This window comes from Entelurus aequoreus, linkage group LG12, assembly GCF_033978785.1.
Source record: "Entelurus aequoreus isolate RoL-2023_Sb linkage group LG12, RoL_Eaeq_v1.1, whole genome shotgun sequence".
NCBI lineage: Eukaryota > Metazoa > Chordata > Actinopteri > Syngnathiformes > Syngnathidae > Entelurus > Entelurus aequoreus.
In genome coordinates, this window is record NC_084742.1 from 20,286,616 (window position 1) to 20,307,741 (window position 21,126).

The window sequence follows — 21,126 nt, forward strand, 5'->3', positions numbered from 1 at the left end:
TGAAGTCTTTATTAAAAAATGCCTAAAATTGTGAAAGTTATTGATCTGAACTATTTGAACTAATAGGGCAAAATCCTTCAATCGTTTTGAAACATTGCAAGGTAAAAAAAAAAAAAAGTATCTGTATCGGCAATACTCCTGTATTTACTTGGTATATTGGACCCCTTCCCAATTTTGCAGCGTCTGCACGCACATGCGCGTCCCCGGTTGCTTACGTCACCTACTGGGAATGCATGGAGAACGGAATCTCTCAGCTCTCTGCCAGCAGGCCTCTTCTCCTGGACCCCTAGCGAAAGTAGGTTAACGGCGTCAAGGAGCGTAAACAAGAGAAAAAGGTCTCATTTTCTGAGACAACTTTCTTACAAGGTAATGGCAGCCAAACGTCGTGCTGTCGTGCGCCCTTACTGGTGGTAAGTAAGCATTCTCTCATTGTTCCCCTTTTTAAATGCAGGAAATATCAGCAGCTTCACTACAGTACAAAACCAAATCAAAGCAACCAGTCTTAAATAAACGACTTACGGCTAGTTATTTGGCAACAACGTCACAACTTACTAATTTAACTTAGATGGTAAGAGGGTCGCTGTTATGATTATTGCAGATGTGCGTAGACGGCCACGAACCTCGTGGTGCATTAGTTTTGAATTAGTATATTTTAATTTGTATTCATGTACTACTAACCAAGCATGCAGCCATTTGTTACATTTACTATTACTAACGTGCAAACATTCTGTAGCTGCGTGCAGCTACATGCCGTTAGCCACTGCAATTTGCCTTCAAAATAAAACACGTAAGCATTATTTACAATGTGGAATAACGTGGCCTGTGCTTACCTTTGGTACATTTCCTACAATACAGAGGCGACTATCGAGGTTAAATCTTCCGCCTTTCGTCTCGTTTATTATTGGTAGTTAAAATGTTTTTTTTCTATGCCACGGCCGTGTGTAGTGTTATACTTTGAAAGGAACAGAGGGCTTACCGGATGTCCTGTTTGTTGTTCCTGACATTTACGCCCTGTCATCTATCTTTGGACATGTCAAATCTCAGCTAATAAATGGAAATTATATAAACTCTTAAAAACAGTTTTTTTATCCACTCTGGGTGATTTCTAAACAGTTAATTTCTGTGACCAGGCCATCCCAGGTTTTTTAACTCATCCAGACTGATGAGCTTAACTTCAGTGAGCAGTGGAGCTTTTTGTCACCTTTTACTTGTGCTTTTCTGGTACAATCATTTAAGCCCCTGGGTTAAAGTTCAATTATTAAATAAACTCAAAAGTGGACAGGCTTATATTTGGAGTCCAAGCATTGTGTTTTTGTGCTACAACATCATCCCCTCATCCACCATGTTAATCCTCTTACCACCGAGGATTTATGACAGAACCAAATTCTCTCAATCAGTCTCAGCGAGTGTTTTTTTCCCACTCTCTTTCGAATCCAACCAGCTGACATAGAAGGCGTTCATAGTTCTCACATCAGACATCCACCCCTCCCTAAAGTACAGTAGACCCGCTTATCTCAACGCCCAATCAGACTCGCAGACTAGCATCGACCTAAGTAGTTGTCGACATAACTGAAACTAGCCATTAGTTGCATGTTTATGTGTGACTGACCAGACACATATGGAGAATGGGCAATAATAAAATATTTTTTAAACTATGGCATTTAGTTACATTGTTTTCCTCCAAAGACATGCACCTGGGGATAGGTTGATTGGCAACACTAAATTGGCCCTAGTGTTTGCATGTGAGTGTGAATGTTGTCTGTCTATCTGTGTTGGCCCTGTGATGAGGTGGCGACTTGTCCAGGGTGTACCCCGCCTTCCACCCGAATGCAGCTGAGATAGGCTCCAGCGACCCCGGAAGGGACAAGCGGTAGAAAATGGATGGATGGATGGATGGATAGATGTTTTGCCTCAATTTGTGCATATTTTCACTTTGATTCTTGTGTTTTTTATGACATTGGAGCAAGGGCTGCCCAGACTAAATTGGGGCCCCTAAGCAGAATTTTATCCCCCTTAACAAAATGTTTTAACCCTTTTTTTTAGGTATGTCAAACATGTACATTGTACTAAACTAATTATTAACATAATGAAGACAAAGTTGCACATGTCCAGTGCATGACCCCAATCGGGATTTGCTCCCTGTATGTCAAATTTACCAGTCAAGCACTAATACTGTGCGCCACGGAAGACAATTACAATATCTGTAGAATTAAGCCATTATATTCTTATTTATGATGTAGCAGGAAGGGGCTAGGAATACATTTGCAGTAAAATTTCATATGAATGGCCGTGGCATTCATTAATTGAGATTTAATATGCGCTTCTTCCTGCAAATTAGCACTGCAATGCTTTTATTTTGTTGCTTATTTGGTACTGGACATGAATATTTAATGTTTTATAACTAGACAAGAGTTATGTTGTGGCACCCAGCTTAGCGATAATGAGTAAGTTGACACAACTACAACACATGTGAACATGAACAAAACAATTTTCATGGAAATGATCCCGGTCTCAAATTTTATGTTGATAAAAGTGCCCGATGATGTCTATCGACTTGGGCTGCAACTATCGATTAGTGTGTTTGATTGTTGAGTAATCGAATAAAACACACTTTATAGCCTTAATAGCCTTTTATTTTAGGGAAAAAAGTGGAAATAAATATTTTTGTTTGCCATAACCATCATTCTTTTTTCTAATAAATGCACATGGTCAACATTGAAATGGCACTTTAAACATGTTTGCTTTAATAATAATACAACTCTGTTCAGTGCTTCACAGATCATAGCACCCACACACCACCACTGTCATGTGTGTTCTATTATAGCAGCTGTGTGGAAACTGTTTGCAAATATAAAGTTCCATACTCCATGTGGTCCTGATTCTATAGATTTGTATTACAAAACCCAAAACCAGTGAAGTTGGCACGTTGTATAAATCATAAATAAAAACAGAATACAATGATTTGAAAATCCTTCTCAACCTATATTCAATTGAAAAAACTGCAAAGACAAGATACTTAACGTTCGAACTAGTCAACTTTATTTTTTGCAAACATTAACTAATTTGGAATTTTATGCCTGCAACATGTTTCAAAAAAGCTGGCACAAGTGGCAAAAAAAAGACTTAGAAAGTTGAGGAATGCTCATTAAACACTTATTTGGAACATCCCACATGTGAACAGGCTAATTGGGAACAGGTGGGTGCCATGATTGGGTATAAAAGCAGCTTCCCTGAAATGCTCAGTTATTCACAAACAAGGATGGGTCGAGGGTCACCACTTTGTGAACAAATGCGGGAGAAAATTGTCCAACAGTTTAAGAACAACATTTTTCAACGATCTATTGCAAAGAATTTAGGGAGTTCACCATCTACGGTCCGTAATATCATCAAAACGTTCAGAGAATCTGGATAAATCACTGCACGTAAGCGGCAATGCCCGTGACCGGCAATCCCTCAGGTGGTACTGCTTCAAAAACTGACATCAGTGTGTAAAGGATATCACCACATGGGCCCAGGAACACTTCAGAAAACCACTGTCAGTAACTACAGTTGGTCGCTACATCTGTAAGTGCAAGTTAAAATGCAAAGCGAAAGCAATTTATCAACAACACCCAGAAACGCTGCCCTCTCGCTGGCCCGAGCTCATCTAAGATGGACTGATGCAAAGTGGAAAAGTGTTCTGTGGTCCACATGAGTCCACATTTCAAATTGTTTTTGTAAACTGTGGACATCGTGTCCTCTGGACCAAAGAGGAAAAGAACCATACGGACTGTAGTAGGCGCTAAGTTCAAAAGCCAGCATCTGTGATGGTACGGGGGTGTATTAGTGCCCAAGGCATGGGTAACTTACATATCTGTGAAGGCACCATTAATGCTGAAAGGTACATACAGGTTTTGGAGCAACATATGTTGCCATCCAAGCAACCTCTTTTTCATAGACGCTTTTTTAGTAATAAAAATAACATGGTGGACCAGGACTTGATGAGTTGACATAGACAGGTTAGCGACATAAGCGGGACTTATTTAAGTGTGTTCCACTAGTGTGTAACTGTGTATTGTGCTGGGTTGTATTGTGACAGTCTTCAGCCACATTGTCAAGACAGCTGTGTGCTACAGCCTTTCATGTACAGTACAGTCATATATTGTTCAGAGCCACCTGCTGTCATTACATAATATTTCCTATTTTCCCTCAATCATTGATATTCTTATGTAAACACACAGACAATAAGCATTGTGGTGACAGTTGGTAAGAGTAGCTACTGCCGTTTATGTGTGTGTGTGTTTTGGGGCAATGTGCAAGCATACTGGAAATCCCCAAACCTTTCCAAGTAGCTGCAAACTTCCTGCTCCAAAACTCCAAGCCTATTGTTCGTCCCCGTATGTTCTTGTTGCCATTGGAAACAAAGTGTGAAGCATCCCTTGGTTTCCATTGGTTACCTATCAGATGACTACTCAACAATAACAATATTTTTCCTTTTTAAGAATCCTGCCATGTCTGGTCCTACCTGGCTGCCACCGAGGACTCTGGACAGTCCAGACCAAGCCGTCTCCCCCATGTCCCACTCTGCAGGGTCGGCCATTTACCGGGCGCCCATCAAGAAGGGTGCGCCTGACTTCCGGCCAAAATACAGCGCTTTTGATCAGAACGGAGGAGGGGTGATGGCCACCAGGTATATGGCGACAGGACCTACAGGTAAAACAGTGGAATATGAATTGTTAGATTGTTATTGTTACAACGGTGCGAAGGCTCATTTCGGGTTCTGTTCTTGCAAAGGCGGGCCTGGTCATCATTCTCCTGGTGATCTGTACTATTCCCCCCCACACGGGCCCAAAGAAGAGCGCAACTGGACCCCCCATGTGGACAGCTACGAGCTCCCAGTAAATGTCCCCAAAATCAGACACTTTGTTGCTAAAATTTAATGTTTGAAATGTGAACATGCTGTCATTCAAGCACCCCGGCCCAAAAAAGCCAGTGAGCCATCACTCCAAGATCGATGCCGATATCGACTCCCTCACCTCCATGCTGGCCGACCTTGATAGCAACCCCCATGACGCCAGCACGCAAGTATGACACCGGGGAGACGTTGTCGTAAATGTTAATATGAAATAAATATATCAATGAAAGTTAAATGAAGAAGTTGTTTGAATCAAATCAAGAATGTGTAACTACCTCCACCCCCTATTAAAAATGCATAGTGGTTCATTCCAGCATAGCAGCAAACCTATAACTCATAACACAAAGCTCACCTTTAAACATTCACACAAAGCACCTTCATTTTGAAACAATGATTAAGGGATAGAAGGAAGGTGAACATATAATACATGTATTTGTGGCAGCATAGGAGAAAATGATATTTAGGTTTCACTTAACATAACTGTGGTTCGTTCAAGGACCCTCGATTAACGTTAGAAACAGGGGTGTCACTAGTTTTTAAAGACAAGGGGAGACTTAACCCTCAGGAGATGCACTAATAATAATATAATCATAATAATAATGATGTATTATTATGATTCGTATTATCCACTGATCATTTTCCTCTACACTCTGAAGTAAAGGAACATGTGACATATTCATGATTAAACATGACCATAAATTATTATTTAAAATCATAAGCTATTCTGGACACTTTATGTTAAATTTGTTGGCACTTTTTTTTTTTCTTACAAACCAAAAGACCTAGATAATAAATATTATGTTAATTCCGACTTTTAAATGTCAAAAACCAATTAAGGTGTTTACATGTGTTTTTAAAAAGCTGGTTTCAACCAAATCCATGCAATAATAAGTTTTTTAGTGCATGCAAGAGTGTGTGTATGGGGTGGCGACACTTGGATTGAGGGTGGGATGGGGGGCCCTTTAGGAGTCTTGTGTATGAAGGTCCAGAATTTGGTACTACACCCCTGCCCGTCTGTCACGACGTTGGATCATTATCAGGAAATAACGACATTCCTTTGGCTTCTGCAGCTGTACGACAATGTGCCTTACAATAAATACCTCCCAGGGGATCACTACCAACCTGCGCACCACGTCGCCGCCCCACCTCAGAGCCGGCCCGCCTCAGGGTACCCTCCTCACCCCCAGAGCCAGTACCACCCGTCGTCACCGTACGCCGAGCAGCACACATCTCAGTACCCAGCATGCCAACAGCAGGACTACTACAGCTCATCCACACCAAAACCGTACCCCCAGCCAGTGCCGGCCTCCTACACCACGGCCTCCACCCCCACCGGGCCGAGGTTCAGCGTGCAGGTCAAGACCGCCCAGCCCGTCACGTACTCTCAGACGGGGAGGCAGGCAGAGCAGGCCTACACACCCCCGCCGCCTCGCCAGCATGTACCACGTCCCCCGCCTCAGACCAGCCCACAGGACTGGTATCCCCTGCACCCGGGCATGCAGGAGAGCCCCCCCGAAGCGGGCTACATGGGAAGTGGATCGGGAGGAAGAATCAAGCAGGTGGCCTTGCCGAAAAGAGGGATGGAAAATAATCAAGCAGGGGCTGCACATTTACACAACAAGGTGGATGTCAAGTTACATAATGATAATAATTGAAATGTTTACCAATAAATTAAAATGTACTGTGACGTGCATGCTCTTTTTACCACCAACAGTTGGCAGCACCGACAAGACCAGAGGAGGAGTTGGACCGCCTCACCAAGAAGCTGGTGTACGACATGAACCACCCTCCAACTGAGGATTATTTCGGTAGGGTCACACATCACAAACTCGGAGGGAGAATTGAAAAAGAAAAAAAATAGACAAAAAAAACAAAAATCCCTTTCAGGCCGTTGCGCCCGTTGCGGAGACAACGTGGTCGGCGACGGCAGCGGTTGCATCGCCATGGAGCAGGTGTTCCACGTAGAGTGCTTCACCTGCATCACCTGCCACGCCCGCCTGCGAGGACAGCCCTTCTACGCCCTGGACAAGAAGAGCTACTGTGAAACGTGCTACGTTGTAAGTAACAAAATGATGACAAAGCGTCCTGTAAAGTTGTCACGAAATATTCAAACCTAACCGCTTTTTTTTTTTTTTAAATCTCCCAGAGAACACTAGAGCGATGCTCAAAGTGCACCAAGCCCATCTTGGACCGCATCCTGCGCGCCATGGGAAAGGCATACCATCCTCGCTGTTTTACATGCGTGGTGTGTAACTGCTGCTTGGACGGCGTGCCCTTCACTGTGGACGCCACCTCGCAGATACACTGCATCGACGACTTCCACAGGTACACGCACACCTGCCCACCTACGTGTAGTTGCATCACGCGCATCTGACCTTCAACTCACGGTAACAACAGGAAGTATGCGCCCCGCTGCTCCGTGTGTGGCGAGCCTATCATGCCCGAAATGGGTCAGGAGGAGACGGTCAGGATCGTGGCGCTGGACCGCAGTTTTCACGTCAACTGTTACGTTTGTGAGGTGAGCCAACACGTTTGTGTCATTCATTGAGTTGTGTATTAGTCTACGTCTGGAAGCCTTGACAACATAATGTCGTTCACTACTGGGCGGAGGAGTGCGCCGGTGCCGATTAAGTGTCCGCTAATCTTTACTAGACGTGGGCGATACTCCAAAATCTAATCATTGTTTAACATCATTGAAATATTTTTTTTTACTTCAAGACAATGTAACTGTATCAACAAAAAAATAGAAAGGATTTCCTCTTATTACAAACAATTGTTGGAGCAAGATAAAGTCAATAGTGTAAAATAAGGAAATAAAAGCAAAAAACATTTGCTCTCATTCACATACTTTGGCTGTTTGCTGCCGAAGCCTTCCTGTGTACTATTTAAAAAAATAAATAAGGCCCTATGCTTTTTGTGGCCCTAAACAAGATTTAGTTTGTGGTCCCATTTTGGTTTTTAATATTACTCTTGTAACACACTAGGGGCAGCCTAGTGTGTATTGTAATACAGTTGTCCCTCACGAGTAAAGGTGACTATACTGGTGTTATTTCATGTCTCGAGAGAACATCTTAAACAGGTTTTTAGGCTGCAGTTATAACAATATTAAATTTATAGTTACCACTTTGCAGAAATTAATTTACCACGGCAAGGCCCAGAACCAATTAACAGCAATAACTGTTTTTATTGACTATTGACTATCTTATTGATTGTGGGACAAGCAGTAGAAAATGGAGGGATGGTACTTTTTCGTCACTTATTGTTTGTCTTTGGTACACTAATGTGTATATTTTAGGCCATTGGTTCTTTGTTTTATTTTTGCTAAAATATATATATATATTTTTATATTGCTCTTTTTATCTTGGGTACGAACATTATTATGTAAACTTGAAGTTATTATTAGTTTTTTTGGTTCTTTGTTGTTGCTATTTTTGTATTACAACATTTTATTATTTGATCATGTTGTACTGCATTGTAATCTTTTGTTTTGTGATTGTGTGATGTTTTTGCCTGGACCCCAGCAAGAATAGTTTCCACTGCAGTGTACACTAATGGGGATCCTTTTTTTATTTTTATTTTTTTAATGAATTTATTAATCAATCAACAAAACCATACACAAAAATACCACAACAATGCAATCCAACTCCAAAACCAAACCAGTCCCAGCAACATTAAGAACAACAACAAACAGAGCAATTGAGGACACACAAACACGACACGGAATAATCCAAATGTAGTGAAACAAAAATGAACATTATCGACAACAGCATCAATACTAGTAACAATTTCAAAATAGCAGTGATTAAAAAAACCCTCATTGACATTATCATTAAAAACATTTAAAAAAATAACAAAAAAATTACAAATCAACAATAGTGTCAGTGGCTTACACTTGCATCACATCTCACAAGCCTGACAACACACTGTGACCAACATTCTTCCTTAATAAACTAAACTAAACTAATAAACATGGTTTTGTCAGGGTTGTCCCTGACAGTTTGGTCAAGTTTTAGTTTTTTCTCTGTTTGTTTTATTTCCTGTAAGCACTCTTCTTTTGGTTCAGTTTCCTGTTTCTCTCTCTGAGCGCTGTCCCCTCAGCTGTGGCTGATTGGCACCTGGCCACACCTGGTGCCAATCAGCCAGCTGCTATTTATACCTGCCCTGCCCTCCAGTCACGGCTGGATTTATTGTCACTTCTACCTGTAGCTTCTACCTGTCATTTATACTTGTCGTTGTAGCTCTGTCTACTTCTGTCCTCTCTGCTCCTGTCTTAGTTCATCCTGCTCATTTCTTGCCACGTGAGTTTTGTTTATTCGTGTCACAGTAAGTGTTTTTGTTTCTTGTCCATAGTTTAGCTTTTGTGCTAGTTTCTGTTCATAGCCAAGTTTGTTCTCCGCTTTGTGCGCGCCTTTTGTTTGTACCCTTTTGTTTGTTTTTTGGTTATAGAGTTTAATTAAATCATGTTTCCTCGCACAATGCCTGCCGCCTTCTCTGCATCTTGGGGTTCGTCACCAACAAACCTTGACAGGTTTACTGTATTACTCTTCTTTTGGGGACTATGGGAGCCTGAGTGTGTTCATAAGAAACACAACCAATGGAAGTGCAGTTCAAGTATGTTTAAAATTAGATAGTAAGCAATAATTTAGCATTAATCTTGCGTAAATATTTGTATTTACTGTAAATAATCAGGTATGAACAATAAACAAGAAGACTGCATTGACAGTTAGGTTCACGCTAATATGTTCAATAGTCATGTGTTTATATGCCATATATTATCCAATGTTTATATAAAAAAGGTAAAAAAAAGTTTGATGGGTCCAAGAGGAAAGAAAAGTGTTGGATATCTCCTACTGCAGTGAAGTCAATTCAGAACTGCAAAGCCACTTCTGCATTATTTGAAAAAGTAAATAAACACAATAAATGGGCAGAATCTATGAAAAAACTAATGTTCTTTCGACATACCTTTTAGGGAAAAGGTTCAGCTACATTATAAACTTAAATAGTATGGTTGTTGTATTGATTTGGCTGTAAATCTGTCACAATGTCGTCAATGCTAAATTATCAGTTATCTCTATGGGCTTTCAAGTTGATGCAGCTGCCATGCTGCTAAACCAAACTAAAACTAAAGGACACATTGACTCACCACTGAGGACACACACACACACACACAAGACCCAAAACCAGTGAAGTTGGCATGTTGTATAAATTGTAAATAAAAACAGAATGCAATGATTTGCAAATCCTTTTCAACCTATATTCAGTTGAATAGACTGCAAAGACAAGATACTTAATGTTCGAACTGGTAAACTTTGTTATTTTTTGCAAATATTAGCTCATTTGGAATTTGATGCCCGCAACATGTTTCAAAAAAGCTGACACGAGTGGCAAAAAAGACTGAGAAAGGTGAGGAATGCTCATCAAACACTTATTTGGAACATCCCACAGGTGAACAGGTTAATTGGGAACAGGTGGGTGCCATGATTGGGTATAAAAGCAGATTCCATGAAATGCTCAGTCATTCACAAACAAGGATGGGCTGAGGGTCACCACTTTTTGAACAAATTGCGTGAGCAAATTGTCAAACAGTTTAAGAACAACATTTCTCAAGCTATTGCAAGGAATTTAAGGATTTCACCATCTACGGTCCATAATATCATCAAAAGGTTCAGAGAATATGGAGAAATCACTGCACATAAGCGGCAAGGCTGAAAGCCAACATTGAATGCCTGTGATCGTCGATCCCTCAGGCGGTAAAAACTGACATCAGTGTGTAAAGGATATCACCACATGGGCTCAGGAACACTTCAGAAAACTACTGTCAGTAAATACAATTTGTCGCTACATCTGTAAGTGCAAGTTAAAACTACTATGCAAAGCGAAAGCCATTTTATCAATAACACCCAGAAATGCCGGCGGCTTCGCTGGGCCCGAGCTCATCTAAGATAAACTGCAAAGTGGAAAAGGGTTCTGTGGTCTGACAAGTCCACATTTCAAATAGTTTTTGGAAACTGTGGATGACGTCTGGACCAAAGAGGAAAATAACTATCCGGACTGTTATAGGCGCAAAGTTCAAAAGCCAGCATCTGTGATGGTATGGGGGTATATTAGTACCCAAGGCATTGGTAACTTACATATCTGTGAAGGCACCATTAATGCTGAAAGGTACATACAGGTTTTGGAGCAACATATGATGCCATCCGAGCAACACCTTTTTCATGGACGCCCCTGCTTATTTCAGCAAAACAATGCCAAGCCACATTCTGCACGTGTCACAACAGTGTGGCTTCGTAGTAAAAGAGTGCGGGTACTAGACTGGCCTGCCTGTAGTCCAGACCTGTCTCCCATTGAAAATGTGTGGCGCAATATGAAGCCTAAAATACCACAACAGAGACCCTGGACTGTTGAACAACTTAAGCTGTACATCAAGCAAGAATGGGAAGAATTCCACCTGAAAAGCTTCAGAAATTGGTCTCCTCAGTTCCCCCTCAGGAAAGGCCATGTAACACATTGGTAAAAATGCCCCTGTGCCAACTTTTTTGCAATGTGTTGCTGCCAATAAATTCTAAGTTAATGATTACTTGCAAAAAAAAAGAAGTTTCTCAGTTCGAACATTCAATTGAATATAAGTTGAAAAGGATTTGCAAATCATTGCATTCTGTTTTTATTTAAGATTTACAAAACGTGCCAACTTCACTGTGTGTGTGTGTGTGTGTGTGTGTGCGTGTGTGTGTGCGTGTGCGTGTGCGTGTGCGTGTGCGTGTGCGTGTGTGTGTGTGTGTGTGTGTGTGTGTGTGTGTGTGTGTGTGTGTGTGTGTGAGAGAGACTTATTTGAACAACATAAAAACAAAAAAAGATATTTGATTGGCAACACTGCATTGGCCCTAGTGTGAATGTAGTCTATCTGTGTTGGCCCTGTGATGAGGTGGCGACTTGTCCAGGGTGTACCCCGCCTTTACAGCTGGGATAGGCTCCAGCAACCTTGCGGCCCCGAGAGGGACAAGTGGCAGAAAATGGATGGATGGATGTGGAAATATAGTAAACAAAGAAGGGCACTGAACAATGTCAATCTCATCAAGCTAGTACTGATCTAATGTTGATAGGGCTGTCACTTCCGATAGAATACCGATTTTGGAGCCTTGAGTATTGGCCGATACGATCTAAAATACGATATCAGCACAAACCATGATAGATACTTTTATTATTTTGTAGTGCGGAGCGTTAGAAAAGGCTTGATCTAGTGAAATTACGAAGAACAATGGTAGGTATAAAAAACACTAACTTCATTACACATTTATGCTTTTGAAGTGGAGTGTTAATTTGTGTTTGGTGACACCTCGTGCTCACAATAATTCATTAGAATCAGCTTCTGAAGCTGTAAGTCAAATGATGCGGATACGATTGTTACTGGATACTTTCTATCACGCTTCTGCCTTGGAAACTTTGTATGTGTAAGTAATGTGCAACTATATTTATTTTGATATTTGTTTGTATTGACAAATGTCGTGATTTAAACTGCTGTATTGTTCAACTCAGGACACTTATGTCTAGCTTTTGTGCTATTGTATGCTTAGCTGCTGTATAGCTGCGAGCTCCAAGTAGCTTATAGCCCAGGGGTGTCAAACTTATTTTGGATCGGGGGGCCACATGGAGAAAAATCTACTCCCAAGTGGGCCGGACTGGTAAAATCACGGCACGATAACTTAAAAATAAAGACAACTTCAGATTGTTTTCTTTGTTTGAAAATAGAACAAGCACATTCTGAAAATGTACAAATCATAATGTTGTTGGGGGTTTTTTACACTTACATGTAGCGGTTAATAGTATTCTATCTTTATGTGTCGTTATATATACTTTCTGAATAAATTATGTGATAATGTTTATCAGTCAACTCATTGGTGTTAATTTTCAATCTATCAAGATAAAAAAAATATAAACATTTTAATTACAGGATGTTATTTAGGTAGTTTGCTCATTTTCCTCGACTGGTGCTCTAACATCATGTGGTTTATTTTTTTTCATATGTAGCATCATCTACAAAAATACAAAGAATTGCTATTGCGACATCTAGTGGACACATTTAGAACCGCAGTTTATTTCATGAAAAAATTCTGGCTCATTTTTGTACTCTGCAAACTCATTCCTCAGGCCAGATCAAACCTGTTGACGGGCCTAATCTGGCCCGCGGGCCGTACGTTTGACACCCCTGCTATAGCCTATCATGTTTACATTGTGTAAATGACTTCACAAGAATACGAGACAAGACGTTTACTGGAGGACATTTAAATGTTAACAGGCCGTCCAGCTTTGCACAAGTGAACGGATTGCTTGTATTGGAGCTTATACCGGAGATTTTAAATGCAAGCCGATATCGTCCGATACTTGCTTTTTTGCCGATATTGGCCCAATATCAACAACGGATCAGGACACCCTGAATCGATAATATCGATATTTGGATAGTTTACTTATTCAGTATTGTTGAAGTAATGTATTTATGAAAAAATATTTACTTACCTGAAAACTGAAACAAACATTCCTTCTTGCGCGTGTGTTGGGTTTGATCAAAATCTTTGTGTTGATCAGGAATGTGGCCTCCTGCTGTCCTCCGAGGGCGAAGGTCGTGGATGCTACCCGCTGGACGGCCACATCTTGTGCAAGAGCTGCAGCGCTCGGCGTATCCAGGATCTCTCTGCAAAAATCTCCACGGACTGCTGATCAATTAAAAAACAAGAAAGAAGACCCATAATCACATCGCACAGCTTTAACGCCCCCTCTGCCTCCCTCCTCCATTGTGTTGTATTTGCGAGTGTGACAGGTAAGCTGTTTGTTACTAATCCAAACGAGAGCTTGTGTTGCAGTTTTTTCTTGATCATATTTGTGTCCAACATGTACACGAGAAGGTACAGTTTACAGCAAATTGCACACCTTTCCCCCCATACTGAAGGATGACAGAGAAATGTGTCAGTATTGCCTCAAACCAGCGCAACAATAACTGTGACTTGCCGTTACTCTTTTGTAGCCTCGTAGACGGAAGTAGAATGTCGTGTTTCACCTTCGTACGATGCGGCTATTTCGGACTGTTACTCAGAAGATGCCGGTGCAATGAAGTCGGGAGCGAGAAGGAAAACAGGGTGAAAACATTCTCACGTGCAAATTGGAATCCTTTTTTTTGCGCCATAATGCAAGTCATGGCGTTTTTGTGATACAACCCTTTTGTGTATTTTTGCACTTGTTATTCTGCGTCAGTACTTGTTCAACCTCCGTCCCCATTTCTTGTCTATTTGTGTCCTAAAGGGCTAAAACATGTACAGTAAACCTCACCTGAAGAATGTTTAACCCCTTCCCTCTTTTTTAAGCTTCAGTTACATTAATAATCTCACATGAAATCCTCAAATATTTAGTTTGAATGTTATGTCCAGTTGCACAATCAGCCATGTAGCTTCGCTGACGTCCTCTTTTTGTTTCCCCTTTTCTCAACTTTTAAATGCTGTGAAGTGGAACTCATGGTCATTTTGCTGTGATGAGGCGGCCGCTTTTTGTGCCGAGTGATAATAAAAAAATTTAAAAAAACATTAAAAGCAAGAAGTGTTTTGTTACTACCTGGACAAATTGAAACAAAGCGTTCCTGTTAAACACACATTTAATTGATTTGACTGTACATCCCTGCCACTTGTAAAACAGACAATAAGAACAACAAAGCATCAATCAATTGACAGTCAACAGGAGGTGAAAGTCTTCCAGAAGAAGTTGCGGCAGCCTGCCTTGCGTTCCCTCTGGGAGAGCGAGAGGTGTCGCCGCATCACCCCCACCTTCACACCCAGCTCGCCCTCCAACCAGGGGAGCGCGTCCGCTCTTCTGGACGCAAGTTGGTAGACGAGCCTCAGCAGTAGCGAGCGAGCCAAGGCCTAAAAGCAGAAAAAGTAAAATAAAAAAGTTGGCTTCTAATTGGAGTGTTTGATGTAATCATGTCCCACCTTGTCCAGTGCCATGTCCGCTTCGAGGGTCTCTGCCAGCAGGTCCGCAGCGCCGACCCGCACCAGCAGCCCACTGGACAGCAGAACCAGCAGCAGCATGTGCACCTGCGGCTGAAGCATCTCCACAAGACTCCTCAACTTGTGCGACGGTCACTGATAAATAGCCTCCTTCATCCTCACATCGTCCTCATCCTCCAGTGGACGCTAGCACGTCATTGGCTGAGGCGAGTGGAGGCGGGGAGAAAGTGTCACCAAAAAAAAAAAAAGATTTGATGCGATGACCAAATCTGACAGCTCAAAGCACGATTTAGTTTTTATGCAAAGTCAATATTAAAATAAGATTCAGTTGTGTCGCTCAAAATTAACGGGCTCTATCCTCACAAGGTGTCCAAGCGCCACATGAGGCCAAGCATGCTGTGGCACTTTGTCCGTGACACACAGTGACTCAAATGTTAATGAGGCCGCCTGGACACCACAAAGAATGCCGACACTCCACCAACCTCCCTGCCGTCAGCTTTAGTCAGCGCAGTAAACACGGAGAGCCATTATCTAAATGTCAAGACATTGTTGACTGCGTGGGAAGCGATTATCATCAATGAACTCATGCAGCCACTTATTGACCTTAATGACCCGCTGAACATTCTCTGATCAATAATGACTTTAATGATAAAAAGTCATGACTGCAAGTGGGGAAAGGCTGCGGGTGTCCAGTGAGTGGTCACATGACCTGCTGCTAACACCTTATAAGGTGCAGGGCTAAGGTGTTGGAAGCTTGTCAGGGTACATTGAAACATCCTCACCCCTTTGTTCATGTGGGCGGACTAGCAAATAAATGCACTTTTATAACATGTACACCTGAACAATCTACTACTGTACTACACACTGCCTTTACTATGTAATATTGTAGTGACGTAAATGTTTGATTGCATTATTTTGACATTCTGATGCAGCTAATTATATAAGTTAGTGCAGTTTAATGAATAAATATTAATACATCCGCCATCCCAGTCGGTCATATATATATATATATATATATATATATATATATATATATATATATATATATATATATATATATATATATATATATATATATATATATATATATATATATATACAGTATATTAGGGATGTCCGAAAATGGCTTTTTGCCGATTTCCGATATTGTCCAACTCTTAATTACCGATATCGATTTCAACCGATACCGCTATATATACACAGTCGTGGAATTAACACATTATTATGCCTAATTTGGACAACCAGGTATGGTGAAGATAAGGTCCTTTTTTTAAAAATTAATAAAATAAATAAATTAACATTTTCTTGAATAAAAGAGAAAGTAAAACAATATAAAAACAGTTACATAGAAACTAGTAATTAATGAAAATGAGTAAAATTAACTGTTAAAGGTTAGTACTATTAGTGTACCAGCAGCACGCACAATCATGTGTGCTTACGGACTGTATCCCTTGCAGACTGTATTGATATATATTGATATATAATGTAGGAACCAGAATATTAATAACAGAAAGAAACAACCCTTTTGTGTGAATGAGTGTAAATGGGGGAGGGAGGTTTTTTGGGTTGGTGTACTAATTGTAAGTGTATCTTGTGTTTTTTATGTTGATTTAATAAAACAAAAACAACAACAACAACAACAACAACAAAAAAATATATATATATACACACATACAGTCGTGGTCAAAAGTTTACAAACACTTGTAAAGAACATAATGTCATGGCTGTCTTGAGTTTCCAATAATTTCTACAACTTTTATTTTTTGTGATAGAGTGATTGGAGCACATACTTGTCTGTCACAAAAAACATTCATGAAGTTTGGTTCTTTGATTCATTTATTATGGGTCTACTGAAAATGTGACCAAATCTGCTGGGTCCAAAGTATACATACAGCAATGTTAATATTTGGTTACATGTGCCTTGGCAAGTTTCACTGCAATAAGGCACTTTTGGTAGCCATCCACAAGCTTTTTGGCAAGTTGAATTTTTGACCACTCCTCTTGACAAAATTGGTGCAGTTCAGCTAAATTTGTTGGTTTTCTGACATGGACTTGTTTCTTTAGCATTGTCCACGTTTAGGTGAGGACTTTGGGAAGGCCATTCTAAAACCTTAATTCTATCCTGATTTAGCCATTCCTTTACCACTTTTGACGTGTGTTTGGGATCATTGCCCTGTTGGAACGCCCAACTGCGCCCAAGACCCAACCTCCGGGCTGCAGATTTTAAGTTGTCCTGAAGAATTTGGAGGTAATCCTCCTTTTTCATTGTCCCATTTACTCTCTGTAAAGCACCAGTTCCATTGGCAGCAAAACAGGCCCAGAGCATAATACTACCACCACCATGCTTGACGGTAGGCTTGGTGTTCCTGGGATTAAAGGCCTCACCTTTTCTCCTCCAAACATATTGCTGGGTATTGTGGCCAAACAGCTACATTTTTGTTTCATCGGACATCCCATGGACAAAGATAAGACCTTCTGGAGGAAAGTCCTGTGGTCTTTTCTTTACTATGTTATATTTTTATAATACCATATCAGCCAAAGTAAATAAATGTCTTTATACATACACAAGTTTAATACATCAGAACATCTCCAATAACAGACTAGAAAAGGTGTTTATGTCTCTCAGCTAATTGTTATGCTTTGAGTTATAAGCAAACGTTTGAGTTACAAATATCCCCACCATTAATGGCAGTAGCAAAGGAAACCCTGTAAGATCCGCCCATCTGGTCTTACTTATAGCATTGACTTATATATATGTATAGAAATCAACTGAACTTTGTTTTTCCAAGCATGTGAAGGAAGAAAGTGAGTGTGCTGAGAAGAAGAAGGAGAGCATGATATTCATTGAATTGAAGCTGCTGATTGTGTGTTTGACAGAGAAACAGCTGGAAGGAGATACCGTAGGAGTCCACTCTCCAAGGTCAATATTGTATGTTCATCTTCATAAAACTGTAGTTGTCTGAACTACATTTTATTGTATTGTTTTTATACAATATTTATTATATAAACGTTATTTTTTCTTTGTGAAAGGTATGTTACATGTTAAAATTGTGCTGTTAAATGGACTAGTTTATTTCAATGAGTGACGTTGATTTTTGAGGTGTTTTGAGATGGAAGTGTTTTTGAGTTAAGAGTTCCGCCACAGAACAAATAAGCTGCATGTAAATTGAGGTAAAACTGTGTATTAATACCAAGGACGTATCGTAAGAGGGTGGTACAGCCACAGAGCCGGTCACTTGTCATGTTGAAAGATTTAAAAAAAATCTAATAACATTAAATATATGTTTAAAGGTGTTTTTGGAACTGTGGAAAACATGTAGTTCCTGTAGGATTCTAATTGTATTTAACATTTTTAAACAGTAAAAATTGCTGAATTTGCACATTTTCTGATGCCATGCAGGGCAGAAACCTGAGGTTAGACTGCTGCCAGTCTTTCTTTATACGTTAAAAGGCAATTCAAAGTCTGGATTAAAGCTATAAGCTCCTACAAGAAGAGCGATCAAAATACTATTACAGTATTAATACAAAACACTATTTCAAACCAGAGCTTTTATTCTATTCCATTTATTTAATGACAATGAAAATAAAGCAAAAGATGCATAATGGTAGGCTATATATATATATATATATATATATATATATATATATATATATATATATATATATATATATATATATATATATATATATATATATATATATATATATATATATATATATATATATATTGTGTGCAGTAACAGTTAAAGCTATCATAAAAAATAATAGATTTTGGATAATATGCCACTTGATATCTTCAATCTCAAAGCAAGAAAAAGTCAACAGCAATCTCATGGAGGTCATTATGTTGAAACAAACAACTTGACTCAGATTAGTGTGGGATAAGCAAAGCCGCCTACCATTTTTTTGATTGTTTGTTTAGTAGCAAATGTTCTCCACAATGATGTGCAGCCGAAATAGCAAAAGGATGTAATAGCGCTGTTTTGCCACAAGAGGGCGGGTTCGGCCAAATGGGCAATATAATACTGCGGTGTAAAATATTCATGTGCCATTTCTGTGAAATGTGAAATAAAGCAACACAACTCAATACACAGTGACTCCTGTTCATGTGTGCATTACTTAGAACAAATAAATAAACATATTGTTTTAAGAAATGATACATACAGAGGGAGCGGCCAGAGTGCTGTAGATATTTACAATGTTGATATGAAAGCAAGAGAGGAAGAAGGTTTTGTTGTCGTCATCACTGTAATGGACCATTGTCCCCACAAGGTGGACCACTTACGGGCTCCTGTGTGTATTTGAATTCATGAAAACATTCATTATTATTCCTTATCAATACAAACCATGAGTATCAATTACTATATCAAAATTACATATTCCCAGGAAAAGGGAGTAAATGTAGGCGCTGTCAGTGCCAAGCCTCCTTTAACGTTTCCATGGCAACCTCGTGTCTGTTGAAACCTCCATCGCCCGTGTCCTCCTCTGTGTTAGTATCATTTATCACTTCCATTCCCATTTCCCATTTTTGTTTTTATTTCATTCATTAAAGGTCAAACAAAAAACAGTCAGCATAATATTAAAATAAATCACAAATCTTGGAGGATAATTAAGAGTACAACAGCCCTTAAATTGATGTATTTGTTAAAAACATTTAAAGTGATTTAGGTAGCCCTTTTTGTCTTTTTCCCCCCCATATTTTTTATTATTATTATTTATAAATATTTAATACTCTATCTGTATTTGCTTTTGTTTTCTTTCCTTGACATGTTTTGCTGATGTCGTGATTTGCTCAACCTGATGTGTAGATTGTTGGTTATGTTGAAAGTGCCTTGACTTTTGTGTGCATTATAAATGCATGTTTGTTGTTAAAAAAATTTTTAATTGTATATATATATATATATATATATATATATATATATATATATATATATATATATATATATATATATATATATATATATATATATATATACATACACATATATATATATATATACATACACATATATATATATATATATATATATATGTGTGTGTATATATATATATATGTGTGTATATATATATATATATATGTGTGTATATATATATATATGTGTGTGTGTGTGTGTGTATATATATATATATATATATATATATATATATATATATATATATATATATATATATATATATATATATATATATATATATATATATATATATATAAATAAATCATGAATGACAAGGAGCAGAAAGAATATAAACACAACATCTGCCCCCTCAGTGACAACATTTGTTGTGCAACTCTAATTTATGTTCAGGCAAAATGTCCTTTTAACAACATACAATAAAATAAACAAACACAAAAACAATTATTTATTCCTAATGATATATTTTCATCATCATGACTTTCGAATTTTTTTTCAATATGGTTTCATTGTTTTGTTCCATTTTCACGTTGGTTCCATAAACCAGGGGTCCACAAACTTTTTGACTTGGGGGCCGCAGTGGGTTAAAAAAAAATTTTTTATTTTTTATTGGGACTTCTCGCCGGCCGGATTTTGGACGCTGGTGGCCCATAGTTTGGGGACCTCCGCCATAAACTAACACCTCGATTGAAATGCTTCTTTCCATTGTCGCTGTTCTAAATCTCAACGTATTAAAGATCTCAGTTCCTTCTAATTTTTAAACACTTTCTTTTTTAACAAATCAGTTTTGTGTGTTGTTTGGTATAATTTATGTATGTGCTTTGTTCGTGATTTTAAAAATATTACACCCCATCCATTATGATAAAACCAATATAAGATAGTCTCCTGTGAAGATGAGGCCACAAGAGACATGCTCACCTCCTGTGGACCATCAGGTGAGAGCAGGACGTGCGCACCTGCAAGCCACAAAGAACAGAAATACGTAAAGTGTACTGAATTGTTGATTTGAGACTCTTTTCCTAGAGCAGGTGGCATCGTTAAAAGCGGACTGCACACAGGTGAGACATGTTATATGTTCAACACATCCTCCACATGGCAGCACGGTGACACAGGGGTTAGTGCATGTGCCTCACAATACGAAGGTCCTGAATTCAATACCGGGCTTGGGATCTTTCTGTGTGGACTTTGCCTGTTCTCCCCGTGACTGCGTGGGTTCCCTCCGGGTACTCCGGCTTCCTCCCACCGCCAAAAACATGCACCTGGGGATAGGTTGATTAGCAACACTAAATTGGCCCTAGTGTGTGAATGTGAGTGTGAATGTTGTCTGTCT

The 21,126-nt window shown here is 39.4% G+C and overlaps 2 protein-coding genes across 3 annotated transcripts; one reads left to right on the top strand and one right to left on the bottom strand.

Annotated features, from left to right (window-relative positions):
- Window positions 1-180: 180 nt before the first annotated feature.
- Window positions 181-14,446, top strand: trip6 (thyroid hormone receptor interactor 6). Of its 2 annotated transcripts, XM_062065100.1 has the most exons (10): window positions 182-410; window positions 4,482-4,692; window positions 4,774-4,877; window positions 4,951-5,064; window positions 5,965-6,516; window positions 6,609-6,702; window positions 6,782-6,951; window positions 7,041-7,219; window positions 7,292-7,412; window positions 13,475-14,444. In XM_062065100.1, exons 2-10 carry the CDS (start codon window positions 4,491-4,493, stop codon window positions 13,604-13,606), a joined length of 1,668 nt encoding a protein of 555 aa, XP_061921084.1. In that variant the 5' UTR covers window positions 182-410; window positions 4,482-4,490; the 3' UTR covers window positions 13,607-14,444. The 2 variants fall into 2 exon arrangements, with proteins under 2 accessions (XP_061921083.1, XP_061921084.1); XM_062065099.1 differs by having other exon boundaries at window positions 181-410; window positions 4,482-4,877; window positions 13,475-14,446.
- Window positions 14,447-14,540: 94 nt separating this feature from the next.
- sst5 (somatostatin 5) lies at window positions 14,541-20,831 on the bottom strand. Its single transcript, XM_062065108.1, has 3 exons — window positions 20,715-20,831; window positions 14,866-15,084; window positions 14,541-14,796 (listed from the first exon to the last, which is right to left on the bottom strand). The coding sequence occupies exons 2-3, from the start codon at window positions 14,983-14,985 to the stop codon at window positions 14,608-14,610; spliced, it is 309 nt and encodes a 102-aa protein (XP_061921092.1). The 5' UTR covers window positions 14,986-15,084; window positions 20,715-20,831; the 3' UTR covers window positions 14,541-14,607.
- Between the last annotated feature and the right edge of the window lie 295 nt (window positions 20,832-21,126).